Source organism: Phoenix dactylifera, chromosome 3, assembly GCF_009389715.1.
Source record: "Phoenix dactylifera cultivar Barhee BC4 chromosome 3, palm_55x_up_171113_PBpolish2nd_filt_p, whole genome shotgun sequence".
Classification (NCBI taxonomy): domain Eukaryota; kingdom Viridiplantae; phylum Streptophyta; class Magnoliopsida; order Arecales; family Arecaceae; genus Phoenix; species Phoenix dactylifera.
In genome coordinates, this window is record NC_052394.1 from 13,063,406 (window position 1) to 13,085,954 (window position 22,549).

Genomic DNA, 22,549 nt, shown 5'->3' on the forward strand with positions numbered 1-22,549 from the left:
TTTCCGTTTGTGCATGAATGTTTGGACTACCTGTGGCTGCTTACTTGCATGCATTTGTTCTTTTTCATCTAGCAGTATTTTCTAACCAATTTATGTATATGTCCATAACATTCTTATTGTTGTAATTCTTACTTTTTTTTGTTATATGTTAACTGTCTATATTTCAGTGCATGCATGGACCGAAATGCAAATTTGGCAATTATTGTACAGTTGGGAGACGATTACAAGAGGTCAATGTTTTGGGTGGCCTAATATTTCCTGTCTGGGGAACTATAGAAAGGGCGTTGTCTAAGCAAGTACGAAACCTTCATCTGCTTTCTTTTCTTCTGGTTTTATTCCCCTCCAAACTTTAAAATCTGTATGCCATGCCAATAAACTTTGCTTTTTATTCAAGATATTTAGTTTGAACTTTTAATTATCCTTTAAGTGTTCTGAATATTGTATTAAATTCAGAGTACACTTATATTCCCTTTACATTAGATTGCTGCCTAATGACTATTACACATATATGATATCAAGAAATCTCTAACTGCTTAGCTAAATGCTCGTTTATCTGAACCTAAATTAAGTAAAACATTTGCATTCTATTTTAAATGGAGCATTTGTAATGTACTTTTCTAGAGAGAAAATAAAGTTATGAGCCTGGGCAAATGAAGAAATTTTGGATTAATCCATGGCTATATTAGCCAGCAATTCAGTAATAGCAATTCACAAATTATTGATTTGAGGTTAAGAATTAGCCATGGTTAGCTATGAAAACTTGAAGGACTATAATGCGGCTCATGAACCCAACCACATACAAAGAGCATGGCGGAACTTAGACCTAAGGCTTTACTGAGTTTGGCTTCTGATATGTTCTAGCTGCCTTATTGTGCCAAAGTGCACATTTTAGCTAGGCTTATCGATGATTGGATCCTAATTCAAACCGAATCTGAAGAAGCTGGGTCCAGTATGCTTTTTTGACCCAAAAATCTAATCACATCCTAACTCAATTTATGCAACTGTTCACCAAATCTATAATTACCTCTTTTACCCTCTTACTCTCCCTCAGTCTCCTTTTCACCTGTCTCAATTCTTGCACAAATTCCACTTCCCTGACACGCACCCAAAGTTGCAGCTCCCCTCAAAAGCATCTGTTGTCACCATTTCTCCCCTCCAAAACTCTTCTCCAACCCCACCCATCAACCCTCTGCCCCCACCCCTGTGCTTGGCCCTCTTTTTTGCAAACACTAAACACCTAATCATGCTCTTAATTATCACACCTCCTCAACTTTTTCTAAACCAAATGGGGTAATCATCAGACATCCATCTATTGCTAAGCTATACTCAAGTTTAATATTTGACAATGTTTTAGATAATCATATTAGATCTGATCATGGATTGCAGTTAACGGATCAGACTTCAACTTATGGTTCTATTTTTAACTAGGGCACGGTATATTTGGTCAGGGTTTGAAATCTTGCATTGTCCCCATATCAATCATGTACCAATATGGTGCAAGATGCAATATAACCGCAGTTTTACAATTTATCTGACTGTATGATAGCTGATATGGGTTGATTCTACATGGATCATGGTATGCTGAACCGGCCGGTTCAGCCCGTACCGGACCGGTCCGGTCCCTAACTGGTCTGGTTTGGCTGAAGGGGCCGGAACTGAGTGGTAAATCTACTGTACCGGGCGAACCGAACCGGTTCGCCCGATTTGCATCGGGGCAGCACGTCCGCAGGGGCGCTGGGCCTTTAATGCCACAAAGTGGCATTTTAGCCACTCTGTGGCATTTAATGCGGGCGCATGCGCCCGCAGACTCTTTTTTTCCCCTTCTGCAGCGTCCCTCTGTTCGCCGGTTCGGTACCGGTTCAAACCGGTACCGTACCGGTCCGGCAGGCGACTGGTACGCCTACCAGTTCTGGTACGGCGTACCTTGGCATGGATTATGGGGTCCATATAATATGGTATATTCTGAATTTAAAAACTTGTATTTGATTGTTTATATTTTCCTGTTCATTTTTTTGTTTAGGTAAAATTGAAGTAAAACCATAACATTTTTCGTCTTCCTTTTTAGAACTAATACTTTAAGGTACCTTATTTTGTTGGTTTTAAATGTTTCTTTTGTTAGCCACCACCGGTCCCAAGCTGCTGACAATCTTTTCAATTTATTTCTTCCATTTGTTATGGCAAGGACTGAAAAGTCATTTATTTGGCACCAATGGTATCTATAAAGGCTGCTGATTTAATCTTCAGAAGATGGAAGAGAGAAACGGGTGAAAGAAAGAGACAAAAGAACGAAGTGTAGGGAAAAGATGCAGACAAAAATTCACTTACATGTGACCCTCTTTTTCTTTTATCTAACTAGGGCATCCATGTTTTAGCATTCCAAAAATGACCCTATACAAACAGGCAGGCCAAATAGACAAATAGAATCAGCTCTGTATGTTTACAACTAAGGCCCATAAGAAACAAAACCCATAATAATAAAATACTGATACTTTAGTACTCCTCAAGCTGGAGCGCATATATCTCTAATGCCCAGGTTGGAACAAACAGTGTGATGTTGAGAATGCCCCAGGGAAATTGTGAAAACATCAGCAAGTTGATTCCTTGTCTTAACAATTGGTTTAAATATCTGTTTGTCCTCCACCTTTTCTCTAATAAAATGACAGTCCACTTCAATGTGCTTTTTTTGCTCATGGGAGATAGGATTGCTTGCAATATGAATTGCTGCTTGATTATCACAATAGTTTTTCATTAGATTATGGACAGCAAAGTCCAACTCTTTCATGAGTCTTTAGCCGTACAAGCTCACAAGTTGTGTATCTCTTTGTTCTATACTTGGTTTCAACACTTGATCTAAGCATAATTCCTTGCTTCTTGCTCTTCCATTTCACTAAATTTCCTGCAATGAAAGTGCAGTATCCTTTGGTAGACCTTTTATGTAATGGAGATTCAACCTAATGGCATTAGTAAAACTTTAAATTAGTCATTTTTCCTATGGGTCTATGAATAGCTGCTTTTCTTGGTGATCCTCTCAGGCAAGGTCCATTGAACCAGTACTGGATATCTTACCGATCGGTGACTGGTTCGATATGGTACCCGGTTTAGTACCGTATCGACACTCGATACATGTAGCCGGTTTAGTCCAATTTTTCGTTGTTTCAATTTTTTTAAAATATTTTCAGTGTTTATTTTAATGTTTGTGGTTGTTTAATTTAGAATTTCAATGTTGTTTTGATATCCTTTATGTCAGATAGGTCTTGATTCTCAACAAACATGCTATAATCGATAAATTAATGCAATTATGACATAACTGAATGTATGATTAACATATAATTGAAAATACATACAATATATCAAATGGGTTTCAATTACAAAATACGTACCGATATCTAAAATTTGGTTGAGTGCCTATATCCCTCGTAGATGTTGAGATCCCGGTCATAGTTTGGGTCTGGTATATTACTCCAACTTACCAGATAATCTACTATCCAATCTTATAGTCCATAAGCTCTGCCACCTAGAGAGCCACCTTGATGATGTTTCTCTTGTCTAATGCTGGACTGACCATTCGAAGATCGAGGCTGCAAAATTCGACCCGTAATTTGCTTGAGGTTGTGAACTATATAGTAGCCACTCGAATACAACACTTTAACTGAATGATATCAATGCGGGTCATAGCCTGGCTGCGTGAAATAGGTTCTAGCATACAACTTGAATCTAGATACGTCTAGGGACCCTATTTCCTGTGTAAGGTTATTTGCAGGATCAGCGCCATGTTTCAAATCGCCTCGAAGTTCGTCTTCTGTATGCAGTTGTATCTTCTTATGCTCTACTAAGTCATGCACTATGGTCTCTATTTTGTATGACATGAGTAGTTCACCGGTGAATCAAAGTTTTGAATCATATGCAACCATGTCATGTCCAATCTACCGCCTCCCTACCCACCAAATGCATCGTTGCTCGGACAAAACTTATCATTGTTGGTATCGTCAGATAATCTGGGCAATTGGTTATCTAACGGCTCATTGGTCCCAGAATCAGAGTGAGCAAATTCCTCATTTACAATCTGCAATGGAAGTGCAATTTCCTTTCCTTTTCCTTTCTTGCCGATCTGAGAAGCTGCTTTTTTCCTAGTTGCCCCGCCTGCCTGGCTCTGCTAGGTGGCTCGACTTGGCCCACCACCTTGAGTGGCCCAACCTGCCTAACTAGATCGAGTACCATGATGGCCTCTTCTTAGTATCTCTATCAAAGCGATATGAGAACATTTTGGACATGAATTTCTACGTTGTTGACCGGCCACCTCCCAACTTTTTGGTTGCTTGGCTGGATGTGAAAGTGGCTTCTGTCGTTCTGCCTATTGTTTTGCACCCACTCCAACCTTCATTGTTATGAAATAGGCCGGTCGAGAAGGTGATCCTAGCTCATCAATTTCTAGTTGTTGTTGTCGGTCCTCAAGCAATTGATCATCGCATCTTCCTCATCATATACAAAATCATTGTGAAGTAGATCATCGTACTTTAATTTGATTTCCTCTTCAATACATTTCAATCTGATAATCGGAGTCTCGCGACGGCCTTATACTATGGTCCATTATTTGTGACCACCTACACGACATGTTTCTCCCTTATCTGATGAATAACTTCATCAAATTAAGGATGTAATTGACATTGGGCATCTGATCTGAAGCATCAACTGACTTGGGGTAAAAGGTCTTCCTATCACAATATATGAAGAAATTAATGATGTTCTGCTTGTTGGGACCTGTCTAACCATCACATATTAGTATCAGTCGTAGTTGTCCCTCTTGCTATGCTAGGAGGCTATGAAATTTTGAGCTTCTTATTATTGTCCACTAGCTCACTGTATATGTCCTTCGACCCATGACGATCTACACCCTGGCTGGCTTTCTACATGGAGCTGATGATAGTATGTATTATTTGCCGCATCTCCAGGGATGTGACTAAAGTAAAACCCTAATACAATAGCTCTCCTCATGTCCCATTTTTAATTCTTGACAAGGGTGATATTCATCATTTGTTGCTTCAAATCTCTATTGGGAAAGGCATGTGGATCTATGTCGTGAATGGTGGCTCTTGCTAATATGTTCGGCTTTTTTCCTTTCTTGCTGCCGCCTTTACCGACAATCTTTCTTACTGAGGATGTTCTCTTGTAGCCTAGATCTGTCTTGTTGGACCCGAGACCACTGCCTGCCTCGTATTGTAAGTGTCCAAACTAAGCCTTGTGCCTGGCAATCTCCTCCCTCTATCACTAGGTATTCAAGCTCTCTTGTATGGTAGCCTGAACTTATTCCTCCATATCGTTTGGATCCAATGCCTTATGGTCTTTCATATTCTTAAGTGGTATGAAGGTGGCTCAATTGCCTGATGTTTGATCTTTATTTTTTGGATGTTCATTTGCTCGCCTTAAAATCAGCATAATGTTTTTTCATCAAAACCTCTTGCTGGCATTTTCTACAAGCTGACACGTCAGGGTATAAGCACTGGTTTGATGTTGTTTTAACTTGGTTAGTTCTCCCTTTCCTAAACTTCACATTGCACCACTTGCACCTCTAGTGATGCTAGTTCGATAGCATCACACCATGGTCCCAACCTATGTCAAACTCGGCTCTTTTCCTGCATCTATTTCTGCAAGTTTGATAAATACGTCAGGTATTCTAATATACATTTATAATTACTTAATTATTAAAACATAGTGAATTCACATTGTAATACAAAAAAATCATTAAAGAACGTCAGAATAAGTTCTACTTCATCTACATATAATACTATTTTTTAATGATTTTTTATTTTAAAACATTTTATTTAAATTTTTAAATAATAAATGGATATTTAGTTATAAAAATATGTAGAAAATTAATTTTAATTTGAATTAGTATAGCATGGGATGCTATATATATATATATATATATATATATATAGTCCATGGATATGCACTAATCACCACTTTTTTAAAAAATTTATTCAAATTGAGCTTAGGTTCGTGTAGCCTAAATTTAAAAAAATTGCTATCAAATTGAGATAGCAGGTAGCATGCATACCCCAAAATATTATACACTCCTTTTCCTTGAACCTTGTCACATTCATTAGACATAAGAATTGCTGATCTATATGTAGTACTTTGATCAGCCCCTACAACTAAAGGATCCTAGCACCACTCCTAAGATCGGGGCATCATCGGTCATCCAGTTCCTCCAATCCCCAAAAAAGAAATGAGAGAGAACAAAACCTGGAAGCCTCTTTCCTTTCTTTTCTGGCTTCCAAGGACAAAAGAATGGTAACATGGTAAAAGTGACAATTATGAGGATGGGGAAGGGGAGAATGGAGCTTGTGTAGTAGGGTTGAAGAGAGAGATTTCATTATTAGGTGTTAATTCTCAACAAGATGTTATAGTTTTAGGTAATATGAATTAAGATCTTTTTTTTATTTCACTTTTCTCAGAGATGAAAGTTAACTATAAATGTATTGTTGTGCATGTCATGGACTTGGCTGACATGTACCTGAACCAATATATGCCAGATATTGACCAAAGGAACAAGGGGGTCCAACATTAGGTTCGAGCCTAAGCCAATTCTAGAAGGCTGCTACATGTTAGGTAATAATCCTGGAGATCTTATCCAATCAAGAGATATGAAGATGAGCCAGAGATCATATCCAATCAAGTGATGTCCAGATGAATTAGAGATCTTATCTCAACCAATGTCAAGATGAGTCAGAGATTTTATCAAGAGGCATATTATAGGGAATATTCTTGTTTTTTTTTCCTTATTTGCAAGAAATGAATATGGCCATATTTGTTGAAAGGTTCAAGAGGACCTAAAACTATACATAGGGGTGCCTAGCCATGGTAAAAGAGCATATTTAATTGATTAAAATTTCTAGTCTTGTTCTCCATTGTTCAATGAAGGTTATTTCTTGTTGTTTCTTCCTCCTATCTAGCTACTTCATTTTTTAGTAGATCTTCTTCTGCAAGGGGAAAGATCACTGTGTGCACTAAGTATTCACATGGCATGTGCCTTTTGACTGATCAATTGGTTCTTGTTCTTGTGATTTAAATTCAACTAGGTTTGGAGATGGTAAAAAATGGGCAACTATGGCGGCATTAAATTAAAAAGACTGAAAGAGGGAGAGGGAAACAAACAGTGATGAACCGGTTCTTGTGATGGTGTGAGCCAGCAAAACTTTTTATTTCACTCATGGTCAGTGGCAACATGGAGGAATGTTGGTTGGACCCCTTTGGTAAAAGGACAAGAGGCAAGAGGCAGAGAAAAAAAAAACCTTTTTGTTATGATCTGGCCAGCTGGTGAAGCCTTTCATGGTGCAGCACTGTTCAGAAAGTAGGAAAAATGGAGGGAAAAAATTGTAGTAGGGAAATTAGATTTTTAAGAACTCATTTGGGGGCATAACTGGCATTTAGTACATTAAGGCTAATAGAGTTATAACTTAAAAGGAGGTTGGGGCTTATCTATCTGCTACAGAAAATTATTGGAGGCGAATATATTCTCTATGAGAAGAGGACTAAGTTGGTATTACAGCAAAGTAAGGGATCATCATTCCAAAATGCCTAAGATAATGAATAAGTCTCACCTATTTCCTCTTCTTGTTATCCAAAAACAAATACCATAACTATCCAGTCTTTTTCCAACTATATGGGGTTCACTACCCAAACAAAATTCCTGAGTCCAACTTTAGTTTCCTTGAAAGCCCCACTAGGTATAAGAAAGATAGAACAATGGTATAAATGGATTGTTAGTAAAAGATTTTGTTAGCTCCTGATTTCCTGCAAGTGATAGGAAACATGGAACTGATTATTTGATGTCTGTTACTGTTTACCTTATTAACCAGATTGCTGCATAGTTTGCTATCAACTGTCTTGGGAACATGTCCCCCTCCCCAGTACTTAAAAGAGTGAGAGTAGCTTAGATTGGTGGGAAAACCTCAGGTTAGGTTGTGAGTTTTAACATAAAAGCTCGAGTAAAGAGGATGGAGAATGAAAGTTCATTTTGCTGAGTTTAGATTGCAAAGTTTAATCCTTTCCTGTCATATTTAAAATAAAAGTTCAGAGGAAAAGTGAAACTATATTTCATAACAGTAAGAATCTTTTTGTTACTAGAAAGTTATTCTTATCACTAATAGGTAACTGAGATCTTCACCATGTTATAATATTTCCTTTACCAGCCCTAATACATTTCTTGATACTATGTCTCGGTAATGCAGTATATATGATCCTGCAACTATTGTGAATCTTCATAATTCAAAAATGTTACTCCTGTTTTAAGATAACTAAAAAACATACTACCGTAGAAATAATCTTGTGTAAGGCAAGATTGTGACATACATTAATGCATTTGATATCTGTTTGGGAATTAAAATTCTAAATCAATTTGTCTGTCGGTGTTTCCAGGTGGAGCACTTTATTGGACCTTTGCATTATTTTTGGTGTATATTTTTTTCTTCTTTTCTTTTTCCTTGTATAATGATTGTTTGACAATTTTAACAGGCTCGCCAAAGCCATAAGCGGATACGTGTTGTCCGTTTAGAGACTACTACTGATAATCAGCGCATTGTTGGGCTTCTTATTCCAAATGCAGCAGTTGAAACGGTGCTGCAAGGTTTGTTTAAGCTGTATTAAAATCTTAAATTTGCAAGCATTATTTTCGTCAACTAGAACATGGATGTTTTACTCAATAATACATATAATAAGAAAAAAATACTGTACCATCAATTTTTTAATCTATAGACCTAGGACCCCCAACTGATCATCATAGCATGCTTTCCAGTTTTCTTTGGAGTATTTTGTTTCTGTGAAACCATATTATTTTTGATTTGATGATTAAAAGTTGTATATAAAAATACCATGAAGGTATTAAATGAGTTTCAGCCCCAACTTCATCTTTTTAGTAGTTTCAGCTGAGTATATGGTTTCATTCACATGAATGGGTTGTGTCAATGTTTGAGCTGTGGACCAAGTTAAAATTAACTTGTTTCCATCACATTCAGATTCTTTCACTCTCATCATTGAACATCGCAAGCCTATCCACAATGGAAGTGATTTGATCTGGAGGTGTTTTGTCTTAGTTATGATTGTTCCATTGATTTCATCCTAAACCCACTAGCAGCGAGTGGATAGTAATTTTGAACAAATTTTCACAAAATTAGGCTGAATCTTTACAATATCATAACATAATAAGATGAACTTTATTTAGTCAAGATTTTTGTTCAAAAAATAGTCATTTTTCATGGGCTTTAGCAAGACAATGGGTCTTAACAACATATACATGAGTTCAATACTTAAATAGATTGTTCTTTATTTAAATACAAATTATTTATTAACCATCCATTTAGATATAAAATATTTATTGATGATGCTTGATTGAAATTTGTTAAATTTTTTGAGTGTAATAAACTAATGCATATGTAGAAGACTAAATATAGACTTACAGAAAAATAGTTGCCTTTTCTTGCATAACAGAAACTCATATAATTCTTGTTTTAATTTTGTCATCAATAACAGTGGTTGCTTTAGACATCTAAATTTTCGACGTGTGCAGCGTGGTAGTATATCTTGCTAGAATTATGCATATTGTTTCATTTTTATTTGTGAGGTTTTAGAATTAAAACTTGGGAAGAAATGCCTTTGGAAATGAAAATTTTTACGTTTGCGTCATAGGAAATGTTAATGACAGAACAGCTACTTTATGGTCCTTGTATGCTTTAAATTCATGAAGATGGATAAGAGTTCAATTGAAATTTTTTAAAGAGATGACCTAAAGATAGTAATTGTTCGTTGTTCTTGGTTTTTGTTTAGGCCATGATATCTTAAAAGGTCGTGTTCTTCACGTGAACAGATATTTCATTATCTTAACTATTGCTCTGATCATCCATTCTTTAAAAAAAAAAACTATTTTTTGTGGCAGATTTATCATGGGTTCATGACATTGATGATTGACGTGGAAAAAGAGAGACCATTTTGCTTTTTGATTGATGACTGATCACATTTTGAATTTACTGCGGCAACTTTGTCCAGATGACACGGAGTTGATTTTTTGAAGTCTCAATGTAGTAAAAGCAGAAGGGACATATAATCATTTATTCGTGTAAAATGCATATCTTTTCTGTGTTTTTGATCAATATTTTGTAAAATTTGTAAGCACATCGCAAAAGAAAAAAAAGAACCGAGGTTCAATATAGAAAAGCAATAATATACTATCCAGCTTAAGAAAAAAAAAAAATCAAATGCATATTTTGTTACATAATGGGCTTGTAGCCATATGAGAGATTTTACACTCCCCAGGCAGCTATTATGAGTCCTTTCTACATTATCGGACAGGTAAAGAAAAAAGTATCAAATTATCACTTCCGTAGGAAGGTTGCAGCTGTGAAATTGCTAGCATTGCCCGTAATTAGCCTGTGTCAAGTGAAGTAATCCTGATTGCTAAGATGCAGCAACATTACCCGAGGTTATGCATTCAATGATCTTGTGGGGCACTTGTAGAACCCTGGTATCCAATAGTGCATAATTTTGGCCGCAATAAACTTTTTTGGCTGCCATTATCTCTTGCTTCTACTCCTGGTTCTATTTTGTACAATCCATACCATTTTCTTCATGTTTGTGGCCGAAATATTTTTTTGCACTGGTTTGTGACTATGCCCACCTTGTTGAAGTTCGTTCGTGTGGACGTGTGTGAATTCGATCATCACTTTTGTACTGGTGGCACACGTAATTGGAGTAAAAAGGTGTCGGGGCTACTCTCCCTTAATATTTCTTCCATGCCGCAAGTATTGTTATCAACGCGGACAGGATCAGCACTGGATGCAACCATGCTGTGGTTGAGTATCCCACAACATTACATCATACGAAAATGTGATACATTCAGAGTTTATAGAAGCTCCCATTCATTGCAGGCAAGGGGTAGAGCCTCCCTAAATGCAGGTCAGGCTAAATGAATCTGATCTGCTTATAATCAGATTAAAACCAGTATAAATAAACTGAAAAAAAGGATTTTTTTCGATTCTGGTACTTTAATTAAACCGATGTTTTCGTTGTCTTGACAGAACTCCTCTCGCACATCCAAAAGATCTCGGATTTCCTACCTTTCCAGCTGAGGTCCTTTTACCTCTTTTCAAATCGAGTAGTTAGCAATCCTCTTCATCATGAATATTCTAAAACTGCTCGTGGTTGCATCATTACTTGCACCATCGTTTCTGTTTTTTGCATAAAAATTCTAGGTCATGTTAGAAGGAGGCTTGACCTTTGGATCTAATCAACGTGGTCTATTCTTGGCAATGTTATGCACGACATGATCCAATCGCATGCTCACCGCTGCTGATCTACAAATATTGCAGGTAACTGAATTTTCATTTAACTCTAAATCTTAAAAGATGTGATGCTCTAAGAGAATAGAACAAAAACAGCAATCTTGCATTATACATGATTGTGAAAAGAACCAATCCAAGTTCTGTTAGATTTAGCTCCCTGAAAACTGGCCACAAAAACCATCCTAAATCATGAAAGACTTTGTTAACTACAGGATGTTACTCCCTTGAAACTGGCCACAGAAAGAACTATAATAAATCATGGAAGACGTTGCAATCTAGAGGAAAACACGAAGCTTTAAAAAGATATTCTAAACACATAATACATGCATGATGTAGAGACTTTTCGCACATTTGCAATCTCCAATGAATGAACCAACTCCAGCAACAATTTTTCAGCACAAATAAATGAAGCATGAACTCCCTTTAATTTATTGCCATGCAAAAGAAGCACAACTTTCTTATTCGTTCTGTAACTACTACCACCGGCACCAAATGTTCAAAACAAGCACAAATAAACACATTATGTATTAGCTGCATCCTTATTCCAGCATTAGGTGCCGAATTGCACATAATACAACGATCACACAAAAAGGGATAGCATCCCAACCATGGAAGTTTCACCAGACTAACAAATCAATACTCTTTATTACCAAAGTTTTTGCACCAAAGCTGTGAAGGTATGGGACGAACTGGATGGTGAGGCCGTTGCTGCAAGTAAAAGGGAAACCCGAGAGCTTAGTACATCACAAAAACTGAAAGTTCTAGAACTGACAGCCAGTAGAGTAACAAATGATTGAAGAATATTAACAAGATGTGGAATGGAAACATAGGTTTTAAATAAAGTGAGATGTAAAGACTTTTTGCACAAAAGGAAATAGCACGATCTTGGATCCATTTAACATCTCTGCAAACAAACAAATTTTACCCTTAAGATGGCTTTTTGGGAAAGGAGGGAAAGAAAAGTCTCCTACCAAAAGAACTAATTTCAGCAGCAAGATATTCCCACATATGTCAAATACCATAGCGCCTAACAAAACCTAAAGCTGTAGTTGTCAGGAAACCCATTATCACGCTCCCAAGCATCACATAGGATTTCTTTGGATTTTGATTAAATTCATTAATTTAGATTCCTCACACTGTGGTGACAGAATGGGAAACAGCAGAATGCATGTGAAACTTATGATAACGAGCGGGCCAAGGTTGTATGGTTGTATGCACATGAAGATTGGTGGAAGCATGTGAAGACAAATTAATTAAATCATGCCTAGTTGCTATTCAGAAGATCTTGACAAATATTTATCCAGGATGTCTTGCATATTTCCCCTGCAGGTCCTGTTTAATTTTTGTAATACTGGTCCCTTTTTTGGTGGGATTTCTTTAGCAGTTTCCACTATTGTGTACCTTGTTTATTATTTTTAGTAAAAGGGATTGATCCAAAAGCAACTGTATCCAGCCACCCGCCCAACACCTCCCTCGCCAAACAGAAAAGGGTAGCTTCCACTGGACAGACATTTTGACATCAACAATGTCAACAGGGTAGCTTATATATTTATATGAACCGAAAAAAAGGAGCAAACCTACAGAAGCATTACATCTCCGCATTAAAAAAGAGCAGTGTTATGTCATCTCTTCTTAAGTTATTAATTGCTAAAAGCTTTTCATGCATGCTAGCTGCAGCTGCTGTAGCTTCCCCAATGTTAGCAAAATTTTGTTTTCCTTATAAGTTTTTAATTAAGGATAACTAAGTAGAAACAAATCCTGAATCGTCTCAGACATTGGCATGTCACTCCTAAGACATCCTCAAAACAGTTGCTTTACAATGTATTATGCATGCGCATCTCAAATCTTTAAGTGCCAAAAATACAACAATGCGTTCAGGTAGCCCTGAATTTTGATGAAACAACAAGCACAGATTGAAATCTTCCATAACAAAGTTCACACCCCTTTTGTCTTAAAATAATATTTTAAAGAAGGGAGAAAGAATTTATACGGAACCTCCAGAACAGCCAAACATAGAGTCTAAACTTGGCTGAGCACTCTAACCAAATGATCTCTCAGGTTGCAAGAACATAGATGTTGCCACTATTTTGCTTTCCTCGATCCTCATTGGGCAGTCCTCCGAAAGTGCATCAGTAAAAATACTGGCATGCTTTACTCCAAATTACTAGCCTGATGCACTACTAATAGCAGTGCATAGTAATTCCAATTAGTTCTTTGGGATGCATGATGTGCATGGAGGCATTATTTTATCAACTTATTTTAATTATTTTGGGACAAATAAATTTCTTATTTAAGCTAACAAGATGCTTCTAACATGAGTGGGTAAGATATCCCAACATGACCAAGGAGCTAAAGGCTAACACAGATCAGATGGCAAAAGAATGGCATGTCCCACAGATGAAACCAGGCCCCTTAAGTGTATATGAATCATCAGATGGGACAGTTTCAGCCTGGACTCAACAAGAGACATATTCTAAATGGGTTGATCCACTGAACTGCATAGATTGCAAGATCAGTAGCCAATTGCATTAAGAGGGTAGATAGAGAAAAATGGTTAGTAAGACTAAATATGCAGGGTATAATAAGTTATACCATAAATTGGCTTCAAGAGAAGATAAGAATGAAATTCATAAAATAACTAAAATAAGTGAATTATCTAAATATATTAATCAATGCATTAGGAGCGAGGATAAAAGAAATTTGGTGAAAGACGATGAAATTAAAGAACAATCAGGATATTTATTTTTAAAATTTATTAAATTAGGATTCCACTAAAAAAATTTGTATTGAAAAGGTAAAATTAGGGGGTTATCTAGGTTCTATTAGTACAACTCATGAAGTTGAAGTGCAGATAGATTTGAAAAGAATGCAAAAGGGTGAGGCATTAGATCTAGATGATTTGCCTAATGCAGTTTGGAAAATCATGTGCTACATTAGGTTAGCTTACTAACATCTAATGCGGTTTTGGAAACCAATAGGATAATCGATGATTGGAGAAGTACTGCAATATCAATCTATAAGAATAACATTGATGCACAGAATTGCTCTAAATGTCAGAGAATCAAACTTATAAAGTTATTGTAAAGGGTAATTGAGCAAAGATTAAGAGAGATCATGATGATCTTAAAGAAACCATTTGGATTTATAATAGCAAGGTCAACAATAAATAGGCAATTGACAGAAAGATATGTAGCAAAGAAAAATATTTATGTGCGGTCTTTACTGACTTGGAGAAAGCTTATGATATGGTACCAAGAAAGTTTACTTGATGGTCTTTAAAAAGGATATACATACAAGACACATTAAAATCATTGAGGACATGTATGTTTGAGGATCGTCTAGCGTATTTCCAGTCACATTATGCTTGCGTCAAGAATGAGCACTAATTTGTATCCTTTTACACTAATTATAAAAGACCACACAGATAATATTAAGGAAATTGTATCATGATATATGTTGTTTGCAGATGGCATAATATTGATTGATGAGAAAAGAACAAGGTTAAATGATAAATTGGATTTACGAAAGAAACATTTAAATAATAAGGACTTAAAAACTCAAGAAACAAACATAAAGTACATGAAATTGCAATTTAGTTAAAAAATAAATGATGATAAGGCCCCAATGTTGTATGGCTCAAATGTTCGCAATAAAAAGGGGCCAAGAAAACAAGTGCTGCAAAAATGAAAATGTCAAGATGGATTTGTACTAAAATCAGCAAGGAAAGAGTGAGAATTGAGAATACAGGAATTATAAGCATTACACAAATTACAAAGTAGTAAAGGATCGGTTGAAATGGTACGAGCATGTAGAACAAAGATTTGAGGGGGCCTCAATAAGAAGGGATACTTCAATTCATATTGAAGGATATGAGAAAAGGATGCAAAACTTGAGGTAACACAAGTGTTAAGTTGTTGGGGGCAAAGATATCCAAAAGGTTGAAATCAAGGTTGTCAATACACTAGGCAAGCGCCTGGAGACAAAAAGATGCCCAAAAATTCATTAATTTTCAAGTTATGACAAATGCGTATATTTAGTTCATAGGAAGCACACGTCATATTGGTAAAAGCTTGTTTGTTAACTACTTAAGCTATTCATAACGTGATTTAACATCAACCAAAATCTTCAAGAACATGTTGACACCAAAAATAGCTAAGAGAGGACAAATAGATGGGGGATTGTCATTAGATGGATGAGGGAACACCAAGTATAAATGTCTAGAATCAAGAAATGAAACAATCTTTAAAGTACTTTGATACATATTTTGATACATACACTCCAATGCTCATTAAATATGCTCCACCTTGCTACATAGTAAACAAAGTGATCAATAATATCATGAATATACTTTCATCCTATAGGAAAAGGGCCTATAGGTGACCAGGCACCCATCTAGGCACCAGCTTAGGTGTCTACATAATTTTCATGCCTAGTACCTGGAAAATGCTTAGCACTTAGGCGATAGGGTTGCCCAAGCTCTTAGGCGAGACAATCTTGCTGATCACCTGTGACAACCTTGAAATAACATCAATGGTGGCCCTAAATAGGAATTTTGATGAATCAGAATCCTTAAGGCTAAACCCAAATAGTTGGGATAAGGCTAGATGGTAATGGCTATGGTTATGAGTTGATAGGGCAATAACAAAAAGCTCCTTAGAGACTATTGATGTTCAATAATGCACATAAAATCATCAATTTCATAAAGAACCTTTAGGATCATATCTAGGATTTTGTCAACCATGAAGCATCTATAGAGTAGTTAAGTCAACAATGCCAATGTCTAACTCATTTTACTTGCAACATCCAATGATTGAACCAGTTTTATTGAGATCAAGAGCAACCAAAGTTGGTCCACCAGGTCAATCATGGATCAAGAGAAGATGCAAAAGAGATGGGAATGCTGATTTGTGCGCGTACTGAAGTCATAAGATAGACTATCTATTTATGTTTAAATTCAATTGCTAATGATAGGCCGTACACTCAGCGACTATACATTTCACTTTAAGAGCCCGTTCTTTGGAGGGTAAAAACTTACCCGAGACTATTTTCCTAGATAAATATTTTAGACAAAAAAATAATTCACCCATATTCTTTTATGCATTGAAAAATAGCCTCGGAATCTGTTACCCATGTTCTTTCACATTACTACTTTCCTGGCTAACTTGTTAAGATGTATCCATTTTATAGAAAAATGACTGATGGCAAAATGACTTACCCACCTCCTAGGTGGGTAAAACTTTCACCCATTTTATGGATAAATGCTACCCATGGAAAACTACTTAGCTAGAGAAGCATGAGAACATGGGTTGGTTAATGGAAAAGTTAACCAACTTTCCCATGATATTTACCCACCAAAGAATGGGCCCTAAAGCAAATGAGATACTCCTTGTGCTTTTGGGTGCATCGTGAGGTAAAATGGTGATGGAAGTGCCAAAACAGTTGTTTTTCGTGCAAGAATACTCTACGCATATGGCTAGGGCAAAGCCTGCTTAATGTCACGCTGAACTAGCAAATGGCTGGACAATATCATAAGGACTGTATTATGATAAAACAATAATAATGCCTTTCATGATATCGGGCCACATATTAGGGATGTGGTGAGGCCTCTAAGTTATGTGAGAAAAAGAAAATAAATACACGACTATACTATGGAAATCTGTAGGCCAAAGACTAAACACAATAGTGATAGTAAGAAATTGAGCAATTCATAAGGGCAATGGGATATGGGACAAATTATAAAGTAAGCTGGGGCTTAACACCATTAAGAAGAAAATATACTAAATCATTGTATATAGTAGCTTTCAATGAGAGAGCCATTGATAAAGATGAATGTTTGGAACAAAGTGGCTAAATATCTTAAGGTGCAAGACCCTTCCAGAATATTTATTTTGCTTTGTTCTAATAGTTGGTTATTTAGTTGTTGACAATCAAATATAATTATCCAAAAATTATGGATAAAATTTTAATGACATATTAAGATGTTTACAACCCAAGACAAATATTAGATGCTTAATGGTGTTCGCCAATATTAAAACGAATATGGCCACCAAATAAAGGTAGATAAGCAAAACTATAGTTTTTTCTTTTTTAGTTGGGGGTGGCAGCACGACAGGTGGTTTCTTGCGGAACTTTAATATTCTTACTAACCTGAAAGGTTTCTGAGAAGGTCAATTAACTTGGATCGATGACTATTAGACATCAAGCATGTCAAAATTTTAAATCCCGTGGGATGGGTGTGTCATTATTTCTCCATGGAACAAAATATCCGGCACCATCCCGACAACGGTCCCAGTCATGCATCCCGGTGGATATCCTTCATCTCTCTCCCCTTCTTCGTTCCTTTCTTTCTTTCATTCTTTTTCTTCCTTTTTTTTCTTCCTTTCTTTTTTCTCCTTCTACCTTCCTTTCTTTCTTTCTTTTCCTTCTACCTTCCTTTTATTCCTTTCATTTTTTTTAATTTTTTATCCCTTCCTTTATTTATTATTTCCTTTTTCTTCTTTTTTCTCTTTCCTTTCTTTCTTTTTCTCATCCCTTCCTTTCTTTCTTTTTCTCATCACTTTCTTTCTTTCCTTCCTTTTCTTCTTCTTATTTCCTTTTACTTTTTCCTTTTCTTTAACTTTCTTTCCTCTTTCTTCTTCTCTCCCCACGTGCATGAGTTTCGAAGTTCCGACCTTGTCCCAATCTCGTTTTCTTGCAAGAACGAGATAGGACGGTTGGGACTTACCCCATCCCACTAGAACTTAAAACCTTGAAGCATGTCTTAAACTCATATATACATAATTAGATGGTCTAGAAAGATAATTCTACTTAGTCCGCCTATATATTAAACATTCAAACAGTTGCATAAATCACTGACTATACTTGTGAAGGTCTTATTCGAGAAGGATGGTGTTAACCAGTGTAAGGACACCTTAGAAAGTTCAAGCCCTTCCCACATACAAAGATAGGTTGACAGTTTCGAATTTCAAGTCTAAATACAAATTGAAAAAGCTATATGGATAAATAATAAGATTAATTGGCATCTAGTTACCTGCATTGCTAATCTCTTTCAAATAAGTGATGCTCCAGTTTCAGCATGTTAAAAGATGGGTTTTTTTGTTGTTGTTAGAGATTGGGAAAAGATTTAATTATGAAGCTAGCTAGCTTGTTCACTAAAGAATTTACAAAATGTGGAGATATATTGAAAATAGTAAGGTACCAGTGGAACAGGCATTTGTAATACAATCCGGTGTGTAACTGGTAGGCCGGAGCCATGGAAATCGGTACGAGCCGAACCCAGTCAGAGCCGGAGAAGACGAAGAGGAGAGAGAGAAAGCAGAAAAGAAAGGGGGGGAGGAGAGGCCTTCGCCGCCCGCGGAGGGCCGCGAGAGGCCAGCAGAGGCCGAGGGGGGGCAGCGGAGCCAGCAGGGGGGCGGAAGAGCCCGCGAGGGCCCGGCGGAGGCCGAGGCCGCGTCCCCAGATTTCGGATTGCACGAACATCACCCCCCCCCCCCCCCCCCCAGGGGGCAAGGGGGTAACGTTCCATAACCTAAGGAGGGTTGGGGGGGGGGGGGTTTCGGGGGAGGAAAAACCATCCCCTCAGCTGATATGCCTCAAGTTTCCGAACCTCAGGTATCGAGGGCCGCTAAGGACATCGGTATCAAGACAGAGATGCGGGTGCCATGGAGTTTAACAAAGGAGGGGTCACTACAAGAAAGATTCTTTAGGCTATGCTTCAGGAAAAGAATCTTAACAACTCTATGGGGATGCATACAAAGAAGGCTTCAAAACACCTCATTAGAAAAAGAAATGCCAATTAAGAATGTTAATCTAGCATATAACCATGAGGAAGGAAACTTATTTAGACAAAAAATTTTAATTTGGGGGTTTTTAAGTGAAGTCGGCAACCGATTTGCCGACTTCACTTAAAAATTTCTAATTTTTCTTCCGTGGCCGCATCCACGGCCTCCGCCGCGCCCCTGCAGGCCCCCCCGCCCCCCCACGGGCTCCGCCGCCCTCCCGGCCCCCCGCGGCCCTCCGCGGGCGGCCTCTCCTCTCCTCCTTCCCTCCTCCGCTCGCTCTCTCGTTCTCTTCTTCTTCCCCGGCTCCGGTGGAGAAGAGTGTTTCGGTTCGGTACCGATTTAAACCGGTACGAACCGGAACCATACCGGTCTAGTAGGCGACCGGTATGCCTATCGGTACCGGTACGGCGAACCTTGCATCAAACGATGTTTGCTTATATTGCTAGCATAATCAAAGTCATGATTCAAACAAAAATTTAAAGGTAATTTTGAAATATCTCAAGGATAAGATATATTCTGCAAAATAAAAATAAGAAGTTCAGAATATCTTAGAAATTAGATACATATTCTGCAAGTTGCCAAAAATTATTAAAAAATGTTTCTTATAATTTTTTTCTCAAATACCCAGACTGCCCCCAGTTAATTGCCGGCATAAGTCGGAAATGTTAGTATAATTTGTAGGCGATCTTTCTAACCATTTTATCACACCTTCTAGACTTAGAGGTCCTCTCCATATAAGACCATTTGTTTGGGACTGGCTTTGTCATTTTTGTTTCTCTTTTCCTGTTAACATATGGTAGGATAAAGGGTAAAAAGTTAAAAGTCGAGACAATATTTTTTTATTAAATTTGTATACACTTCACCTTAAGTTTGCTAATCCATTCATCCCTAAAACCTCCCTACGATAAAGTCAACAGGGTTTGAAGCAAAATTAATAATATTTCAATGACTCCATGTTTGTCTAACCAAACAAGCAGAATTAAGTGTACAAATTATAAAAAAAAAATATTTCCTATTTCTTAAAAACTAGATATATAGATCTCCACCAACAAAGCATTCCTGTCTTCTGTATTGGATGATCTGTCAGAATACAAGAAAGTCTGAATGCCAGTTCCCAACTTGACATCTTAAATTTATCTGTCTAATTTATATTCATTATGTAGGACTCATTGTCCCATTCTTTTTTCTTTCTTTTTCAATAAGATATTTTCCCAATCTTTGGCATCATAACTCTTTACCCTCATGTTCATGAAAGTTGTCTAGATTATTTCTCATACCCAAACTCATCGCACAGAAGGCTAATAACAATAAGATAAGGTTTACTGTCAAATGTAACAGGAAAATCAGCTCTTGAATATTGAAGAATCATACATGATTAGTCTTGTCAGGTGTTTCAATATCCCCACACTTGAGCCGGTGTCTTGACCGGCCACAAGTTATAAGCTTCAACGGGTACCCTAGACGAACCCTCTCCATTTATCAGAACCGAGATTTAACATGACAACACACTAAAATGCCAACTTTTGGTGGCGTGGTGGGGGTGCTGGAAGAACTTCATTACGTTATTCGAGTTTGAATAGAACCAGAAATGTCCAACCCAGTAACATAGTCAGGTAATGTTTTTAGACAATTAAATATCCTTGAATGGAAAAAAAGGGTCTTTTTTTATCAGATTGCTACCCCCCAGGCTATAGTCCAATCAAAAGATAAAAACTTTAACAAGAAATGCCCCAAATAATCCCATCTTAGAGAGGGAAAGATCATGAACAATGCCAGTAAATCGGATTTATTCACGGATGATGCCCTAGATCAAGAAATTAAAAAAAAACGTAGGAGAAGAAGAAGGGGGAAGAACCTCGAGCTCGGCGGACTTCATGGCGATGGGGATGCAAACAAGGAAGATGCCGAACATGGCGATGGCGGTGTTCCGTTTCCAGTGTTTGGGGCGGCAGTAGGGCCCGCCGGTCATGCTCCACACCTTGGTCCGGAAGTCCTCCGCGCCATGCGCGCCACCATGGTGGTGATCTACACCGCCGCCGCCCATCTCCCCTCAACTCGCCTCCTCCTTCCTTATCTCGCCTCCTGCGGGACAAAAGGTGACGAAAACCTTGTGACCTCTGGTTGCTTTCAAAATTTTGGGAGTTAGGGTTTGAAAGAGCGGAAGGGGGAAGGCAACCTACTGCGATCGAAGCTGCGGAGTCTGTTTGGAGCCCACGGGGCTGATAGTGATAGCGTCGTAATTGTATTTGTACGCGCGTGCAAAGCGCGTGACTGGTACGATGGGGATAAAAATTTGAGTTTCCAATTCATTTTAATATTTATATCTATATCTATTTTAATGGATATAAATATAAATAAACAACCATCCAATTTTTATTTAAAAATATAATTTTATTTATAACTCTATTTAATTTTATATAATATTTATAAATTTTAAAAAGCAAATAATTATATAATATATATACATATATATTCAATTTTTCTAAATTAAAGAAACTTCCAAAATATATATTTTCTTGTGCGTATCGCAATAAATTTATATTTGTATTAGGATATTTTTCTTGTATGGTTAGATTGTTTTTCATTGATATGCCATAGAAAGGAACTATTTAGCTATACAAGGTTCCAGATTTTATTTTTAGAATATGCATAAATGGTCTTCTAAATTTTATGATTACCGGCTTTAAAGAGCCAATATGTTAATTTTGCGATCTCGAGTATTATTGGTTCTTTTATACTATAACTATTTTTCTTTCTCCAAATGCCCCTGTTAGGGACCACTTCATGTTCTATGCATTTAGAGCTGATCACGGTGAGGCCTTGAATCTAAACTCTCTTTTTTTTTAAGTTGGACTTCGGGTGGAAATTATTTAAAATTTGATATTTTTAATACTCAATCCTATAAGCTCTACATGCATTCAGCTTAGGGCTAGACGTGATTCGGGCTGGAGCATGCCCTATCCAAATTCGAACTATTTTTTTTCCGGCTTCGAGCCACGCTTAGGCCTGAAAATTTTTGGATAATTCTGGCCCAAACCCGACTCAAACCCGATTGAAGTTTAATATTTCATAATATTGCTTTACAAGTAAATAAGCTAATTAAAAATTAGGTTTTCTTCTATAATTGATCGGTTATTTCAATTTCAAAAATAAACCACGCAATAGCACGTATCTTGTAGGATAGTGAATACGGGTGTCGGTCCACAGGGATTGAAGAATAAGTTATTTTTCTTTTAAAAATAAATCAAAAAGAAGGATTTGCTAACTTGATTTAACTAAATTAAACTATAAGTACGGATTGGAATTTATCAGAGTAAATAGATCTAGGGTTTGGAATCCACCACATAGCATTGCATCAAGGATTGTGTTCTTAATTTTTGTCTTTTGGAGAGGCATGCAATTTTGGCTACAAGCCTTTTAAAATAAAAGCATAAA

General features: G+C 37.1%; 1 protein-coding gene and 1 long non-coding RNA gene across 4 annotated transcripts in view; one reads left to right on the forward strand and one right to left on the reverse strand.

Annotated features, from left to right (window-relative positions):
* The window catches only part of LOC103708025 (protein FORGETTER 1), a 49,479-nt gene extending 39,214 nt beyond the window's left edge, over window positions 1-10,265 (forward strand). For all 3 annotated transcript variants that reach the window (XM_008792778.3, XM_008792780.3, XM_008792779.3), the window contains exons 30-32: window positions 168-296; window positions 8,515-8,626; window positions 9,932-10,265. In XM_008792778.3, coding sequence (XP_008791000.1) covers window positions 168-296; window positions 8,515-8,626; window positions 9,932-9,963 — 273 coding nt within the window. In that variant the 3' untranslated portion in view covers window positions 9,964-10,265. The remainder of the gene's footprint in view (window positions 1-167; window positions 297-8,514; window positions 8,627-9,931) is intronic.
* A 1,474-nt stretch (window positions 10,266-11,739) lies between these two features.
* On the reverse strand, window positions 11,740-21,338 carry LOC103708024. The gene is made up of 3 exons (XR_604237.3): window positions 21,291-21,338; window positions 20,970-21,196; window positions 11,740-12,041 (listed from the first exon to the last, which is right to left on the reverse strand). It is a non-coding gene; the product is annotated as an uncharacterized LOC103708024 (long non-coding RNA).
* Window positions 21,339-22,549: the final 1,211 nt, after the last annotated feature.